At 33.1% G+C, this 17,924-nt stretch overlaps 4 protein-coding genes across 5 annotated transcripts; 3 read left to right on the forward strand and 1 right to left on the reverse strand.

Moving 5' to 3' along the window:
• The first annotated feature begins 701 nt into the window (after window positions 1–701).
• Window positions 702–5,405, forward strand: LOC21400786. The gene is made up of 9 exons (XM_024162854.1): window positions 702–811; window positions 1,076–1,230; window positions 1,391–1,503; window positions 2,142–2,220; window positions 2,516–2,544; window positions 2,622–2,715; window positions 3,156–3,245; window positions 3,359–3,548; window positions 5,035–5,405. Exons 2-9 carry the CDS (start codon window positions 1,087–1,089, stop codon window positions 5,379–5,381), a joined length of 1,086 nt encoding a protein of 361 aa, XP_024018622.1. The 5' UTR covers window positions 702–811; window positions 1,076–1,086; the 3' UTR covers window positions 5,382–5,405.
• Window positions 5,406–6,080: 675 nt separating this feature from the next.
• Window positions 6,081–9,288, forward strand: LOC21400787 (chloroplastic lipocalin). Its single transcript, XM_010093813.2, has 5 exons — window positions 6,081–6,344; window positions 6,672–6,798; window positions 7,552–7,791; window positions 8,269–8,559; window positions 8,933–9,288. The coding sequence occupies exons 1-5, from the start codon at window positions 6,259–6,261 to the stop codon at window positions 9,209–9,211; spliced, it is 1,023 nt and encodes a 340-aa protein (XP_010092115.1). The 5' UTR covers window positions 6,081–6,258; the 3' UTR covers window positions 9,212–9,288.
• Window positions 9,289–10,032: 744 nt separating this feature from the next.
• Window positions 10,033–12,030, reverse strand: LOC21400788 (protein LHCP TRANSLOCATION DEFECT). The gene is made up of 2 exons (XM_010093814.2): window positions 11,685–12,030; window positions 10,033–10,377 (listed from the first exon to the last, which is right to left on the reverse strand). Exons 1-2 carry the CDS (start codon window positions 11,967–11,969, stop codon window positions 10,120–10,122), a joined length of 543 nt encoding a protein of 180 aa, XP_010092116.1. The 5' UTR covers window positions 11,970–12,030; the 3' UTR covers window positions 10,033–10,119.
• Window positions 12,031–14,212: 2,182 nt separating this feature from the next.
• On the forward strand, window positions 14,213–16,422 carry LOC21400789 (50S ribosomal protein L18). 2 transcript variants are annotated; one of them, XM_024162853.1, is made up of 3 exons: window positions 14,213–14,279; window positions 14,317–14,378; window positions 15,800–16,422. In XM_024162853.1, the coding sequence occupies exon 3, from the start codon at window positions 15,804–15,806 to the stop codon at window positions 16,146–16,148; it is 345 nt and encodes a 114-aa protein (XP_024018621.1). In that variant the 5' UTR covers window positions 14,213–14,279; window positions 14,317–14,378; window positions 15,800–15,803; the 3' UTR covers window positions 16,149–16,422. The 2 variants fall into 2 exon arrangements, with proteins under 2 accessions (XP_024018621.1, XP_010092117.1); XM_010093815.2 differs by having other exon boundaries at window positions 14,213–14,378.
• The last annotated feature ends 1,502 nt before the right edge of the window (window positions 16,423–17,924 follow it).

The following is a 17,924-nucleotide window of genomic DNA, read 5'->3' on the forward strand; positions in this document are numbered from 1 at the left end:
CATCACCGGCGGCTTCCTCCAGATGCACCCGGGGTTCGCCGCCTCGGGTGGGGATGGGCTTCTCCGACTACACCTCAATTTTTTTTAAACTGAAAACAATCTGGGAATAAAACTACCAAACACATTTTCAGAAATGCATCCAAAATAAAAATGAAAACGTTTTTGTTTTCATTTTTATACAGAAAATAAAATTATTTTAGAATGAGTTCCAAACGCACCCAAAAATCAACTTTGACTCGAGAACTACTTTAATTATTTGCATATAAATGGGCCATGAAACGTCAATGCCTTTCTCATACACATTCATTATATAAATGGGCCATGGAACTCAAGTTAATTTATTAAATTAAGTTAATAGTGCGTATTAATTTTAATTTTTATATAATTTTAATATAAAATAATTTAATAATTATTTATAATAATTATTAAATAATAATATATACAATATTATAAAATTAAAAAAGATAATAAAAAATATTTTTTTCCCAGGTCATTCAGACTGGCTCGAGCAGTCAAAATTAGGCCTGCGGCCCGTCTATGAACCTTCTCAGACATGGCTCGGACGTCAGGTTCAAAATTAATTTTTTCAGGCGCCCGTCAAAAATTTGAGCAATAACTATATATAATTTTCTTCTTTTCTGAAGCTAGGGTTAGAACTCTCTTTCTCTCTCTCCCTCTCCTGCTCTTCCGGTTCTCCCTCTCTCCTCCGGCGCGGCGCTGATTCTTCGTTAGCTCCTGGCTCTCTCCTCCGGCGGCGCTACTCTAGTTCTTCCTTGGCTCCAGGCTCTCCGGCAGTCACAGTCACAGATTGGTAAGGCCCTGCGCTACATTTGTCTTCTATTATTTTAATTCGAGTTTTTCTTTTTCAGTTTTATTTTGGGAACTAGTCACAAAAAGATGCAACTTTGAATTATTTTCACAAAAATACGAATTTCTTAGGCTTGCTATTTGTGTGTGTGTTTGTGTGTATATAGATATGGTTATGTAGTTATGGATGTATATATTATAGATAATGCAACTTAAATGGTTTTGATGTCACCGTATGAAATTATATAGTCATGTATGTGAAACGCAGAGAGGAATTCAATGGGTTCAGGAGCTGAAAATCTTGAAGAGAAGTTGACATCTTTGCTTGGTCAGCTCCAATTTGAAATTGGTATTTTCCAAAGAATGGTTTACAAAAACAAGAACCAGCATAGGCGCTCCTCATATTTCCAATATTTATTGAAGGTCTACAGTTTTTAACCTTTATTTTTAAGCTTTTTCCTTTATCTGTTAAAAGGGTTTATTTATTTATTTAAATTATTTGATGTTTCCAGTGCAATAGCTTAGATGGGGTTGTTCATTTTTTAAGTCTTTTGTAATTGACATTACTGTTTTGGGTTTTCAGGTAAGGAGGGATTTGAGGCTTCTGAGATCTGCTAAGCTGGAAGAGGTTCTGAGTTCTTGCTTCCAAGTTATTACTGGAAAGAGACCTAAACAAAAGGTTCATCTTTTAGAAAGGTAAAAAAAGTTTATAAAACTTATGTTTCCTCTGTAGAAAGTGGGCTGGCTTCTGGCGTTAGACCTTTTTTTTCGCCCCCACTAATATATGGGAAACCCTTGTGAAAAGGAAAGTCTTTTCTTCAGTTTGAAAATTATTGGGCTTTTTTAGTCCCTGAAGTATAGGCTGAATCCCATGTTGATCTTAACTTTTAAAATGTCTCGGAACAAGTTTTAAATCTATCAAATTGTCCTGAAATCCATCCAACTGGAAAAAGGCATGTGAGGACCATGCGCCGTTTTTAATGAGGGCTAATTTTGTCATTTTACGTCTAAGGGCATGACGGTTAAGAAGGGATTCGTGTGTTTTCCTTTGAGATCTTGACATTCGAATGAACGGAAGGACTAATTTGGGACTGTTAGTAGATTAAGGATTTGTTCTGCAATGTTTTAAAATTCAAAGACAAAAAGTTGATTTGACCTATACTTCAGGTGAGTTTAACCCAAAATTATTTTATGACTTTCAATTGATCTTTCAGTATTGGAATCATCAATATATCTCTGTCCACTATCAAATCTAGATTGTAGGATTCATACAGTAAGAAACTCTGATGTTCATATGAATAAGATTTCACATTTATGATTTTGTTTCCTTGTAGTTTGAAGAGGAGGAAACTTGAAGTTGGAAAATATACTTTCTTGGAGCGTCTATTAGGAGCAGCACGGCTCCTTTCTCAGGTTATATTCCACTTTTGATAATGTCAACCATCTTCTTTTTTATACTTTTCGAATTTTACTGCAATGGTTGGCTTGGTCTCTTTCTGTCATCTTTTTAAAAAGAGCAGTCACATTGATGCAAGACTGAGTGGATAAATGCTTTCAATGGCGATATGGCAATACAAAGTGTTTGCTAATTGCAAAAAAAAAAAATCAAAACTTTTCTTTCTTCTAACCCATATGGTTAAGCAATCTTCACCAATCCAAGCTACCTCATAAGAAGTTCTGCACTTCTTTTTTCCCCCTCTCTTTGCAGATGGTTGAGCCAATGCTAAAGGCAGCTTCGTATCCTTCACTTGTTGATGGCCTGTTTATCTTGGATCAGTAGCTAAATATGTGAATTCTCCTTGACTATTCTACAGTGGGATATCTGTCTTGCTTGCTCGATCATTTTTCATGGGATTCGCTCTGACAATTTTGGCTGTGCTCTCACGAATGCGAGTTTTGGTCCAACAGGTAAGTTTGATATCTTCTAAAACTTTGATCTTTTAATGTTGGAAAATATTTTCTGCATAAACTTTATGCCCTTATTAGATGATCAACCTTGACCAATCCTTTGACTCACATAGACTTTGGAGGGAGTTTTATGAAAACATTGAAGAGGACAAAAATAGAGGATTTTTTGTGTGAAAGAGAAATGAGAATTACTCGCTGCAATAAGGTCCCACAAAGAACTTGTTAGGAGGCTACTTGTGGGATAGATGAATGATGAATCTGAATTCTGTTCAAGGAAGAGTGTCTTGATTACTTGAGATATATAAGATTTGCCTTTCATAAATTGTTTTCTTCTTTCTGTCACTGTTATTCTGAGTTTTTGATGATTTTAAATTTATCTGGTATAAGCATAACACCTTGGTTTAATTATTGGTTCACTTCTATTTGCTTTGCTTCTGCAGATACTAGTTGACGTTGTTTCGGTATTCAACACTGTTTCTTCTCTCTCCCTAAAGAAGCAATCTGTAAAGATAACTCATGATGGCATTGGGGTCAGCTTCCTTTCTTAATTTTTCTGCGAATTATTTGTTTTTTAGGAGATTCTTTCCAAGTTTCCTTTCTGCTTGAAAATATATTTCAACAATGTCCGATGTATATGATGCAGGTCTTCAGGGAGTTTTTCCCTACAAACATGGACTTTATCACCTTGGAATGTGTTTGGGAATCAGACAAGTTTGTGTTACATGAAAGGATGCATAAGAGTAAGATTGAAAGTCATGACTCAGAGCTCGAAGGAGGAGCTTCTATACCAGCATCATCAGTACTATATCAATGTGTCGAGTCTTTTCTTGGAGGTACAAAAATTTACGGCATTTGATTGCTTGTGATATTTACCCTGCTCTCTCTCTCTTTCCTTTTGGAAAACATAAAGGAGGTTCCCTCAGCAAGTTTTTCTATGCATATCTTACGATATGCTTATGCAATCAAGTGACAAGTTGCTCTCTTTCATGCAATATTCAATCGGCTAGTACTCGACATCTAACAATAGGCCCATGTGTTTTAGGAAAATGATACACATGGTGAGAAACAGATTCATGACACATCACGACCATGAAACTAAAACATAAATTGTTAGGGTTACAAAAACCAAGGATGAAACAGTAATTTTGGTTTTGCACATTCTATAGTGAAAGATTCGTTTTTAGCAATTTACCGAATTTAATTAACGTCCAATTACTGAAGGCATAAATAAATAGAACACAAGCAATTTTTACGTGGTTCGGTAAATACCTACATCCACGAGGTTACGTCCATCATTGAATTATCCACTAATTATCAAAATTACAATCACTAATGGACTTAAACAATAAAAGATTCACTCTTCTACTTGTCGCCTAAGTATTGTGACAACTAGATGGCCTGATTCAGCGAGCACCACTCGTCATCAATACTGCACGGTGGAATCCCTGTGAAATCCCTTAAATTGGCAATTTGCTATCTCCCGAAAGATTCAAATTCTTCTCCCAAAGAATGTCAATTGGTTGAACTCCTTTTAACTCTGCAAATCGTCTTCTACCGAAGACAAATTCTCCTGAACGCTCGGACTTCAAAACTTTATGCGTAAAAACCCAAGAAGCCCACAGCATCAATGGTGTTGAGTTGTATTTATAGAGCATTACAAGTAATCTCCATCTCAAAGTTGGGTAGTGAACTCAAGTAGAACTCAAATTTTTCTCTAATTAAACCAGTAATTATCTTCTTTTTATTTTTCTGCTCTACTAGATAAAATAAAATCTTTTCAAATCTTAACAGCTATAGTAAATCTTCAGTAGACATCAACATAAAAATTCAACTTTATCTCCCCCCGATTTTAGCTAATGCATATCTTTTAAACTTATCTGAGAGAATATTCTCTTGAAATTCAAATATGCCCGACACATTTTTCTTGTACAACAAGGAACTAGAATTACAGAATATTTCTTGAATATTGTTGGCATAAATGCCAACAAAAAACCTAATATATAGGATTTTAACCCGTGTGCATTCATGATATTTGCAATAGAAAAAGTTGCATGATGTGTATAGTCGTTCTATGTTATAATCTCTAGATAGAACAAGTCTTTTTTTGCTGTATATGCAAAGCGAGGGGGACAAGTTTTGCTTAAACACCTGCAAAAGCGATATAGTCCTTTGACATGTTATATATATAGTTCCTGAAGAATTTGGTTTTGATTTAGTTTTTTCTTTTTTGTTATATTTCCTTTTCTTTTTCTCTCTTTGGTTTCGCTGCTTGGTTTGAGCTACCTCCCAAAAATGGTCATGAATTTTTGGCTTGTACAGTTGATGAACTACCTTCCGGGGGTGCAAACGAGGACCAAACGGCCAAAAAGGGCCCGAAACACGTCGAGGAAGACGCGGTGGAAACTGATGATGGAAAGCTGCAGGTTGAGGATAGTCTAAAATTCCCTCAAGGCGGTTTGCTTTCATGCTCAAGCTCTTCTCCAAATACTCCAAAACTAAAGTCTGCTTCAAAAAAAGTAGCCTTTGTTGCAGTTAAAAATTCTGTGCCATCAACAATAAATGCAATGGGAATTCATTTAAAGGAAACTGAAAGCAAGAGTGGTGAAAAGGAAGAGTCGTTCTTTAGCTTGCTCTCTGCCGGAAGTACCAAAGAAAGCTTATTTTGAAATTGATTACATTTCAATTAATTTATTGACTGTAAAAGAATTAAAGAAATTCCGTAGAAATGTTACAACAATATAAAATATTCTTCAAACCACAAGTCGTTTTGTTTTTGAATTTTGCTGTCCTTTTTACCGTGTATATCTTTACTTCTTTACTATTGGTCTGTTTAGTTCGTTGATTCAAGTTTTTAATTCGAGTTTAGATGTGATTTTATTTGAGAATTTTTTACTGTAATAAAAAAGTTAAATGTGATTGTTTCTGAAAATTTTTTATTGTGATAAAACTTGAATCAATAAAATGAACGGAGTCTATATTATTATAGAAAAATATTTGCGAAATGTTTTGCACATGAGAGGCACGTGTGAAATATATGTACACTTTTTTTCCTTACCTTTTGTTTCAGATCTTTTTTCCTTCTTATCACGCGTATTTGACTAGTAACAATATACAACACTGAAAGACCTATTTTTTTTTTAATAATTATTAAATAACTACTTTTTAATCCAACTGTTTAAGAACTAAGAAGTAAACAAATAACGGTTCTTTTCCCTCCTCCAAGTTTGGAAATAGCCGTGTGAGAAGATAAAAAGGAACAACAAAAAATAATCATATTTAAAAAGAAGGAAAAAAATCATATTTAAATGAGGTTGTTAATATGGACCCACTTCAAGGTTGAGATGATGACTTATCAAAAAGATTTTGTTTCTAGGATCTGGTGGAATTTGGAAGAGACCTTAACAGTAAAATGCTTGATTGAGCTCATCTCTGTAATTCAGTAATTCGCTGACAAGATTTCTATTTATTTATTCTTATTTTCGTTAAAAAGAAACTTTTAAGTTTCTGAAGCTTTGAAAAACTAGGGGAAAAAAAAAAAGAAAAATGGTGCAAAGTCTTCTACAAGCAGTACCAGTTCTCCATTCTTGCTCTTCTCTTTCTTCCATTCCTTCCAATATCTTTACCTCTAGGTTATAATATTTCCTTTCCTTTCATCTCTTAGCCTATATTGTGTTCAATTAACTTAAAAAATATTTCCTCTAGTCCCCAGTTTTTCCTTCATTTTTCTGGGTTCTGCTATCACTTTTTTTTTTTTGTTTCCTTTTGTGAATGGTCCTTTTGCAAATTGCTTATATGGGTTTTTTCTGGGTTTTTGTTTTCTTCCTCTTTGATGCTCAGAATCTTTTAAAACTCGATTTTTTTTTTGCAAATGTTTTTTTTTTTTTTGTTTTGTTTTTTGTTTTTTGTTTTTTTTTTTTTTGTTCTTTCAACTTACATTTGTGTTTCTGCAAATGCAGAGGAGTGCAGGGTAAAACTGTGGTAAAGTGTCAAATTGAGAATTCTGTGGCCACTAATAAGCTAGTGTGTAGACATGTCTTATCTGGTCTTGTGGCTTCGTTGATATTTGTCTCTCCAATAAACCAGGTTGGTTGGTTTCTCATCTTATAGTATGATGATGAATGTTCGATACAAAAGTGTTTGTGGGCAAACTGAAAAGATTTCTTTTTTCGGTAGAGGAATTGCGGGTTCAATCCCGTGTTGTATAAAAAAAAAAAAAATTGCAAGATTTTTTCTATCACTAGTTTGTGACATGATTGAATTTCTTTATTGTGCGCTAGATAATGACATGAAATCCTTGTTCTAAAGCTTTTATGCCAAAATTAATCTCTAAAAGCTAGCTAGTTCTAGAGCTTTTGATTTACTTCTCATGATAGTGGTTTTTTCCTTTTCTTCTTGCTAATTTGACCTAAATTACATCTCGACTAGTTTAACATTTTTTTTTCTGGATAAACAAGGAGAATTCTGTGGGTAGGTATATGAAAATTGAAAAACAAATCTATATGATACAGTTTTTATCCATTGTATCATATCAGATTAAGAAAAGCATGACAACTTAACAGATTGATTGAAATCTTACGGTTTCCAAATTGTGCCTTTCCGATGGGGTATCTTCATACCCTACCATAAAACTTGTCAGAAAGGATATAAGATGTGTTGGAAAATTTATTGGCAGGGTATGAAAATAAATACACTGTTTTTAACGTAGGGATCACATTAGAATTATATCACATTAAGAAGTTATTTAACAAAACCTAATGAAGATCCGTGGTGTCCTACTGAAAGAGCATTTGAATTTTTCAGCTTTGTGTGTGGTTCCTAAAGTTACCTTCTTGGCAGGCTACTGCTGCTGGTTTAACCCATCAAGGAAATATATGCCAGCTTGCTAGTGCAGTAAATAATTTGCCAAGTCTTCCACTTGATGAGGATTCTGATAAAGGAGGTGGGAAGCTAATGATGATGAGAGGCATGACGGCCAAGGATTTCGATCCCATCAGATATTCAGGAAGATGGTTTGAAGTGGCTTCACTTAAACGTGGATTTGCCGGACAAGGTCAGGAAGACTGCCACTGCACGCAGGTAAATGCTAAAAAGGGTATGTATGGTTGTGAGTTATAACTCTCGAATGCTAATTGGGAAAAAAAAAAAAAAAAACCCTCGAGATTGGAGATTCGAACTCAAGACCTCGACAATATAGTCGGGCCTTGAATTGAATTACCAACAGGATAAGCCTTTAAGCACAATGTTTATGTGTTCTTTACAAGATAGTGATAAACATGATATAAGAAATGTTATTCGCAATTCTCAACCTTAGTACCTCTATAGATTTGGCTGCGCTCGTAAGAAAACTCTGTTATTTTTTTTTTATATCATTATTTTTGTTTGTTATTCTGTGGTATTTGGAAAAGAACTGTCTTTTAAATGCCATTCAAGTATTTAGTAAGTGGAAATCCATGAATTTGGGTGCTTCGTTGCAAGTGACAGGAGTAAAAACGAAGATTACATAGCTCCAACATTTTTGTGGCTGCTGAAAATATTTTCATTGCCAAAATTCAGGGAGTATATACGTTTGATAAGGAAGCATCATCCATCCGAGTTGATACCTTCTGTGTCCATGGAGGTCCTGATGGATACATTACAGGCATAAGGGGAAAGGTTCAATGCCTTCCGGAGGAAGATTTGCAGAAAAACGCGACAGAACTGGAAAACCAGGAGATGATCAAAGAGAAATGTTATCTGCGTTTCCCAACATTGCCATTCATTCCTAAGCAGCCATATGATGTGATTGCAACTGATTATGACAATTTCGCTCTTGTTTCAGGAGCAAAAGACAGAAGCTTCATACAAGTAAGTAATGATTTGAAGAAGACCCTGCAATTCATGTCAATCTAGTGCTAAAACTGGTTACTATTTGTAAGAGGAATATCTAGTTTATACAAGTTCTTTTTTTTTGTTGAAAGATCATACGAAAAAGAAGAATTTTTTGTGGTAGGCAATGAAAATTTGAGGACACAGTTTTGAACCATCAGGTCTTTATCAAATGCTTTTAAACTTTCATACTCTTTTATAATTTGATATGATCCTAATATGATTTGACGGTTCATAAGAATCGTAACTACTCTTACAATAGGATACTTTTTCAAGTCCAACATTAGATTGTCCTAAGAGAAATTTATACTGTTGGTGCTCACTTAAAGCATATTTTGCATCAATATTTCAGATATACTCAAGGAGACCTGACCCTGGACCTGAATTCATAGAGAAATACAAGTCTTACTTGGCGAACTTCGGATACGACCCGAACAAAATCAAGGACACCCCACAGGATTGCCAAGTAATGTCAAACAGTCAGCTAGCTGCAATGATGTCGATGCCCGGAATGCAACAAGCTCTTACGAACCAGTTTCCTGATCTGGAATTGAGGGCCTCAGTTGTATTTAACCCCTTTACCAGTGTATTTGATACTCTTAAGAAGCTTGTTGAGCTTTACTTCAAGTAGTTTCTCAACTCAGTACAACTTATGAGGCTCTTATGGATTTTTTACATTAACTTAAACAATGAGATATTCTATGTTCATGATTTTAATATCTAAAAAGACGTTTGGTTCATGGATTAGAATCATGTGATTAGAACCATTTTCGATTTACGTGTATTTTTTGTGAGAGAAAACACTATAACGAACCATGAACCATAATTGAAATCATAGTTTGAATCCTCCAACCAAACATAAATTAGACTTGGCATATGCAATACGCCACTTCTATACCAATAGAATCCTTGATGTGGTTTGAACAAACACAATTGATTTTAGGGTGTTTGGCATTGTTACCATTTAAACTTACGCTCTGCCGAATTGCTACTTAAAGTTTTAATTTTAACAAGTTAAATTTAATAAAGTATTGCAGAATGTCCCTACAATCAATAATGGCTGCTAAAATTTGGATGGGAATGCCCTCCTATACATCCCGTAAGCTCGTCTAAGGGCAAAGATTGAATTTTTTTATGATGACAGAGCATGTCATGATCAGAATATCTACAATATTTTATTAGATTCATGAGTAATTTGTCAAGATTATTTCTAATTCACTAAACTTAAAATGGGAAAAGCACCAAAAACCCTTGATTTTATGAAATTCACAAATCATGTTGTCATGTCCACTAGGCTTCAGCCTTTACTTTATAACCTAATTCAATCCCATAATTTTTGTAGTGCAATAGTGTTTTACTTAGTACTTAGTTTGTAGTTAATTCTTCTCTACATCACAACTTCTCTACAAGCAGAAATATGAACCTAGAGTTTTAATTACCAAACTGATGAAATAAACAAGACCATAAAAGAAAATTTCAATTGCTAAATTGGAAAATGAAAACTTTTTGATTCAAATACAAAGTTTGCCCATGTCATCATCAAGCTTTCTGAGCAGAAAAGTTAAGAAATAAGTCTCTGATTTCATCACCAGCAGCTCTATCAAGTGCTGTTCTGCCATCACCATCCTTGACATCATACTTGGCTCCAGCCCTCAATAACTCCTCAATCTTTGGCTTATCACCTTCAGAGGCAGCCAGCATTAGCAAGATATCCACTGGGTGGATTTTTAGGCTTAAAAGAGCCTCCATTTTGTCATATGAACCCTCAACAGCAAGCATTCCCATGTAGTTAAAGTACTGTAGTAAATGTAAACAAAAGTGAGCTGAAAATGTTCTCATCATTATACTCTTAGGCCTTGTTCGCTTCGCGGATTCGAGTTGAGATGTGATATTTTTTGAGAGTTTTTAATTGTAGCAGAAAAAATTAAATGACATTTTCTGAGAACTTTTAACTGTAAAAACTTAAAATTGAAAACTCGAATCGGTGAAATGAATGAGGCCTAGATTTCAATTTCATATCAAATTTATACAATCTCGGTCAAATGACTGATTTTGATCACTTAAATAACGACTTCAGTAGTTATGAGATATAGCATAACCGATTTATGATAATTTTTAAAGAGTAAAGTAGTTAACTAAAGAGAATGTAAATATTTGATATGAAATTAAAATTTAAATGTACAATGTTGAGAACATCATGTATGATATACATTTTTTTTATAAGCTGAAAACACAAAGTATAAAATAATAAATAATCAAACTATTCTCAGAATAATAATAATAAATAACCAAACAAGAGGAAAAAAAAAAAAAGAGTAGAATGTAGGATGTCACTGAGGAACGAGGGCTTTATAAAAATAACTCTTTTAAAAAGTTTTATTAGTAAAATAACTTTTTAAAAATTTTTATTTGTAAAATGACCTCATTTTACAAAGAATGAGTAAATATCTTTCTTCATACAAAATAAAAGAAGGTCATTTTGCTAATTTCATTCTGTTGGAAAGTCATTCTAACATATTGTCCTGAGGAACCCAATATTTTTAAGGACATGTTTTTTCTTCCAAATGGATAACGTCCCTCCTAAGTTAACAGCTCAAGAACCGTTAAATTCAGAAAAAACGTTAACTAAACTAGAATAAATAATACTGCATAAATGAAAAAAATAATATCTATTACGGAAACAATCCTCGAACAGAATTTTTAAGATTTACAAATCTCAAATCTAAATATTTCTAAAAATCTCCAAATATCATAAAATAAACAAAATTGTATTATTTTTTCTTAACTAAGCTAGTAACACAAAAATGCGGGTATTACATGCATCCATGTTTTGAGACTTATAAATCACAGATTCATAAAACTCTTTCTTGATTTTTGGACACCGATATTTTTCTCAATTTGGCTACCTCAGGGCTAGGACAACTTTCACAAGTGAATTGACCCAAAATTCTATGACTTTCTCCTCAATTGATACAGAACAAAAAAATATATGTGATTTAGATAAAATTTCCATCCAATCCAAAATAAGAAAAAAAATTACATTACTCCTCTAAAAATTCCAACTTTAAGAGAGAGAGAGAGAGAGAGAGAGAGAGAGAGAGAACCTGTTCAACATCATCTCTATCAAAGTCATCCCGTGACTGGCTGCCATAAATGCCAGCACCTTCAGCATCAACACCATTTTTACCAAACTTGAACCAGCACTTGGCTCTAGACCCATTGGTTGGTCCAAAAATTCCAACACCACCAAAGGATCTGACACAACCAAGCCTAGAAATTTTGCCATTAACAAACTGGGTTTTCAATTTTGACACTGATTTTGTAGTCAAGACTTTGTGGGTGGCAATTATACTAGTGCTAGTACCACTAGTCCATGGGATAGAAGCCATGGCTAAGTTCAAAGTCTTTTTTTTTTTTTTTTTTTTTAACTGCAGAACTCAAGTTCAAGACTTGAGCTTTCTTTCTGTTTTATCATTCTTGGTTCTCAGATATCTTCCTATCCACTAATTTCTCAATGGAGGGGAGATGTTATGGTGTGTGCAGGAACACTTGTGATTGTTACGCGTCAACCATCCAACCAGTTAGATTGTGAAGTTTTGATGACTTTGAACATCCAATACCACTTGACTAGGAGGGCTTGAACCAAATGCGGCCTATGACCATGGGCCATATTCATTCTGAATTAGAGTCGGTAATATAGGTCACGATATGATAATATGATTTAAAAATGATATGAATTTTACAGATTAGAGTTAAGAAAAAAGAAGTTCGGGTCAGAATTAGGTCGATCTGAAATTGACACGAAAAACACGGATCAATTTTAGATTAGCCCTGTCTAACCCGAATACGACGCGGAACTCGTAAAAAACTAAAAAATACATATTTTTTATTTTATTATGAACTTGTGATATAATGATATTTATACTCAAAATCTTATACTATTATTTGCTTAATTTTAATGGATGTTATTGTTTTAGTATGTTATGAATTTTAAGTTATTTCTAATATGTAAAAAAACGAAATAAAAGTACATAATTTTCATGTCAATTTCAAGTTCACGGGTTAATTTCGTATCACGGGTCATTTTCGTATCATGTCGTGTCAACTCATAAAATGATCGTATCGTGTTGCGGTTTTTAAAAAATTTCGTGTCACATGTCGTGTTCGGATTGACTGTAAATTAAAAAAAAGATCAAAATACGACATGTGACACGAATTGCCACTTCTATTCTTGACCAACTTGGTCTTTGCAGACAATTATACGCCACCTCCCAAAACGTCTTTTTTTTTTTCGATTATTTACAAAACGTCTTTCTCTCATAGATGATAATAGAGCCTTCATACTAGTGTGACCATTTACTCATTGTTGGTTATAGTTTAAATCACATTAAATTAAAAAATTTTAAAGACTGAAATCATAGCCTTTTCAGTGGTTTATTTTCTTATCAAGCCCACAACTTTGTTGACAAAATGGACAAAATCGCATCATAATTTCAATTGCAATGAAAATTGTAACCAAGGATGCAAATATCAATATCTATCAAAGAAGTATCAATATCGGTAAGATAAATATAAAATAAGTAAGTTCATCCTAAAACACATGTGACTTTAAAAATCAATTACGATTAAGGTAATATAGTGAGAACTTTTAAAGTTTGAGTCAAAGTCAAGTATAGTACATGTGACATAGAGAGAAATTTAAAATTTAAAGTAGTAGTGTAAGTTTAGGAGGCAAAACATGGACGACTAAAAATGTGTGCTAATGACCAAAAGGGAAAAAAAAATTCTAAGCAAAACTATGACGTTTTGCCTCCCACCTCTCGTCAAAGAATCACAAAGACACAATCTGTTTATTTTATCGATTCGAGTTTAGAATTTGAGTTTTATTACAGTAAAAAGCTCTCAGAAACAATCACATCTAATTTTTTTACTACAGTAAAAAATTCTTACATAAAGTCACATCTCAATTCAAATTAAAAACTTAAATCAGCGAACTAAACATGCCTAAAACCCTTGTCTCACTCTTTCTCTAAACTAAGACCCGTCAAACGATCAATTTTAAGAATAGTTTGTGTGTAAAAATTAAAAAATATTTAAAAAATATTTTTTATTTTTATTTTTAATACTTATCAATAATGTTATAATATATTAATTAATAATTATAATTAAATATAGGGAAATAGTAGAAAATAGGCCAATATGAAAAGCTTAAGAAAGCATATAGGCCAATTTTTAGTTATAGAAATTAATAGGTCATAACTTGTCAAGTTATGGTTCATAATTAGATAAGTTATCGACAAACTTGTCAAGTTATGGTTCATAACCATATAAGTTATGAACAAAAACCGTGAATTATGGACAATAACTTGTCAAGTTATGGTTCATAACCAGACAAGTTATGGATGAAAACAATAATTTTGCCTATTTATTAACTTATATAAACTATTGGCCTATTAATTTTAATTCATCTCAAGTCTTGGCCTATTTCCTTCTTTCTCCCTTAAATATAATCTTATTTTTTATTATACTCAAAATAAATTTTTTAAAAATTAATTAAACACAATTTTAAAATCCTTCTTAAAATAATTCTCAAAACAATCTAATTTTAATTTTTATATTACCGTCGAACAATCACAAAGACACAAACTAGGACCTTTCTCTCTCTTCTGCTCTTCCGGTTCTCCCTCTCTTCTCCGGCGCGGCGCTGATTTTTCGTTAGCTCCTGGCTCTCTCCTCCGGCGGCGCTACTCTAGTTCTTCCTTGGCTCCTCGCTCTCCGGCAGTCACAGTCACAGACTGGTAAGGCCCTGCGCTACATTTTTCTTTTATTATGTCAATTCGAGTTTTTCTTTTCAGTTTTATTTGGGGAACTAGTCACAAAAAGATGCAACTTTGAATTGTTTTCACGAACTTTTGGATGTAAAGTCATAGATTTTCATAATCTGTTAGTGTTACGGAATTGATCGTGTCGAAAGTTTGGGATTTGTTTTGAGTTGATATTATTGCATATAATGTGTTTGATGGTGGTTCTGAAAGGGAAAAAAAAATCATGAATTGGGGGAAAAAAGAGAAAGAGATGAAAAAAATGGTAATAAAATGAGCCGACTTTGGTGTTTTTATGTACTTTTTGTGCTTAATATTATATAGTTAATGCATGCCAAAACTATGCCTTGGCCAGGAAAGAAGATATACGATTGTTAAATTAAGAATGGTTCAAATGTTGCTTCATGGTCTATAAGTGATGTAGTCAAATGTATTAAATTGTTTGAAGTATCTCAGAGAAATTTCTTCTCATGACTTTGGCTTTTGATGAATTCACGACTTTGTTTGTCGTTTCCTTAATGTAAATGCTAATGTCAATGCTATATTTGGCACCAAAAAGTGGGAAATTGGATTTTGGTATGTTACTTTCATTTCTGTTCCATTGCATAATGCTATGTAAAATGCTATATCTACTTTTTGTCATAATTATTAAGCTTTGAAGTTGTAAAAGTAAATTTTTAATCTTGGAATAATTTAAAAATACCAATGTTATAATGATTAAATGAAAAACTAAACCGATCCACCTATAGCAATCAAATGCCAAAATTTAGCATATGCTATATTTGGTGCCAAATTTGCTACTAAGTATATCACATGCTAAATTTAACACTAAGAATAACATTGCATTGGAGAAGGATTTTTCTTACTCAAATGCTAAAATTTTTCATTAGCACACTAATTTGGTTTTGCATTGGAATATCTAGCCACGAGGTTAGGATACCTCTTATGATAATAGCGTCGCACTCAAAATAAATGTTATTGGTATTTGGTATTATTAGTTTTTACTGAATTAAGAAGTCAATGCTCCAATATATAAAAAGCTGTGAATCATTTTTTGTTTGCGAATCAGACAACTTGTCAGCGATGCTAAGCTTTATCTTTTTGATGAGCATACTATTGAAGATAACCGGTTCTGTTTGTACTGATTTTTCATCGTTTTAGTCGATGTTACGCATCTGAGACCGGATCTGGGTCCCCTCAAGCAAACATTTGCCTTCTTCTTTCTTTTAATCTCATTGCTAGTATGGGTTTAATGCGGAAATAAATAGTCCTTGGCCTGGAACAACTGTTTTTGCTCATTATTATTTCAGTGGATGTTGGTTTTAATCACTGACAATTAGGGAGTAAAAACTATCTGCTCTTTTCTTATGATTGTATTTGTGGTTTGGTTGCAAAAGGGAGATGGTTATTCGTCCGCCGGCTAGGCCACCTCTGATCACAAAGTACCTTAAGCCTTATGTCCTGAAGATGCACTTCACGAACAAGTTCGTGAATGCTCAGGTAATCCACACGCCAACTGCCACGGTAGCTGCTTCTGCTAGTTCGCAGGAAAAAGTCTTGAGAGAAAGCATGGAAACTACTCGGGATGTGGCTGCTGCTGCAATGATTGGGAAGATATTGGCAGAGCGCCTGCTGATCAACAACATCCCCGCTGTGACGGTCCACTTGAAGAGAGAACAAACATATCATGGTAAGGTTAAAGCTGTGATTGACTCTGTGAGGGAAGGAGGGGTCAAGCTGATCTAGAATTGAAAAAAAGAAAAAAATAAAAATAAAAATAATTCTTTAGTCTGTTTAAGAAAGTGTAGTTTCTAGAGCGCGGTTCTCTGTTTTCGGACAGAATCACTTTGAGGAATGCAGGACGAGATTGCTCGTTTTATGCTGGTCTATTGTGGGTGAGTTTTGTGAACCAATTTGGAAATTGACTGTTAATGCAGTGAACATTTCTCTTGGACCATTCCATGTTTGACTATTTATTTACAAATCATTCTACACTTTGCATACTATGATTCTTCGTTGGTAAGAGCCAAGGGGGAAAAAGCTTTGTATAAGTAGAATGAATCTATCATTTTGGTTTAACTGGAAAATGATGGTTTATTTGACGTAGTTTCCACAATTTGCCAAAAATTAATTATGTAGTGAATTACAGCTAGAACAGAAGCACATTCTAGTGATATCCAAAAAAAAAAAAAAAAAAAAAAAAAAAAACCCTTTGGTCCCAATTAAAATCCCTTTCTCCATAAAAAAAAAAAAAAAAAAAAAAAAAAAGTCCTTTGTGCTCAATTGAAATGCTCTTATCTCATGTTTTTAAAGACTAGTAAGATAGCACGTGCAAGGCACGTGCTTAATGTGAATTGTAAACTAAATATGAATTGATGAAAAAGTTTAGGGAAAAAAAAAATAAAGCAATTTAGGAAGAATTCATCCATAAGCAAGGACATCAACAAATGATTCTATTTTTTATTGGTAAATTTCCATCTCACCACCGGTGTACTACTAACTGTATTTTGATTTAATTTTTTTTTTAAATTGTCGCTATTTTCCACTAGTAAGAGAAGAAGTTGCCTCCAATAGCTTAATACCATTGGGGAACAAAATAAAATAATTTCCCTGCCCTGAGTTGCCTCCAATAGCTTAATACTACTATTTTTTTTTTCCTTTTATCACAAGAAATGAAGTAGCAATTGGAACCAAAGGGGGAATAATAAAAGAAAAACCAACATGGTTTCATTACTAAATTATTACAAAAAAGAGGACAAAAATATCATACGTTGCAAGGATACATCAAAGACAGAGAATGGATAAACAAAGAGAAAATGTTGATAATAATGATGAAATCAAAATTCTGAAATACTAAGTGGACGTATTTATCTATTAACTACGAACCACGATTCGAATCATAGTACAAAAATATTGTAATAAATTACGAACTATGATTTGAATCATGGTACGAATCTAGCAACTAAACGTCTCATAAATCACTCTTCAGGCTTATAAATCTGTATCTATCTATTAACTATTATTAAAGAAGAACCTCTTTTTGAATAGTGCTGAAGCTTCTCCATGCTGTCACGTAATTTTCCTCCCTATCTTTTTTTTAATACTTTTTAATCTTTATTTTTAAAATTCTTTAAATGTTTTTTTTTTTTTTGTTTTTTTTTGTTTTTTTTTAAGTTTCTCTTTTAGGGCTTCCTACTAGTAGGAGTTGACTCATTTATCGTTGATCAAGCCAAAATCACATTGAATAAAAAAAAATATAAAATAAATAGTTTTTTACACATGTCTTACTGCTAAAATTAGGAAACTAGAGGTTGTTTATTTTTTTAGGACCTACCAAAAAAACTTTCTTTTATGAATGTTTTTTTTTTACATTTTAATTTTTTAATTTAAAAAAAAAAAAATATATATATATATATATTACATTTTACTCCTATTATTATTGTCTATATATTATTTTATTACATTTTCTTTAAAAAGAATGCGGTTTGGGAGGGAGGAGGCGTCCGAAACAATTTGCACGTT

The sequence above is a fragment of the Morus notabilis genome, unplaced genomic scaffold (genome assembly GCF_000414095.1).
Source record: "Morus notabilis unplaced genomic scaffold, ASM41409v2 Scaffold946, whole genome shotgun sequence".
Lineage (NCBI taxonomy): Eukaryota > Viridiplantae > Streptophyta > Magnoliopsida > Rosales > Moraceae > Morus > Morus notabilis.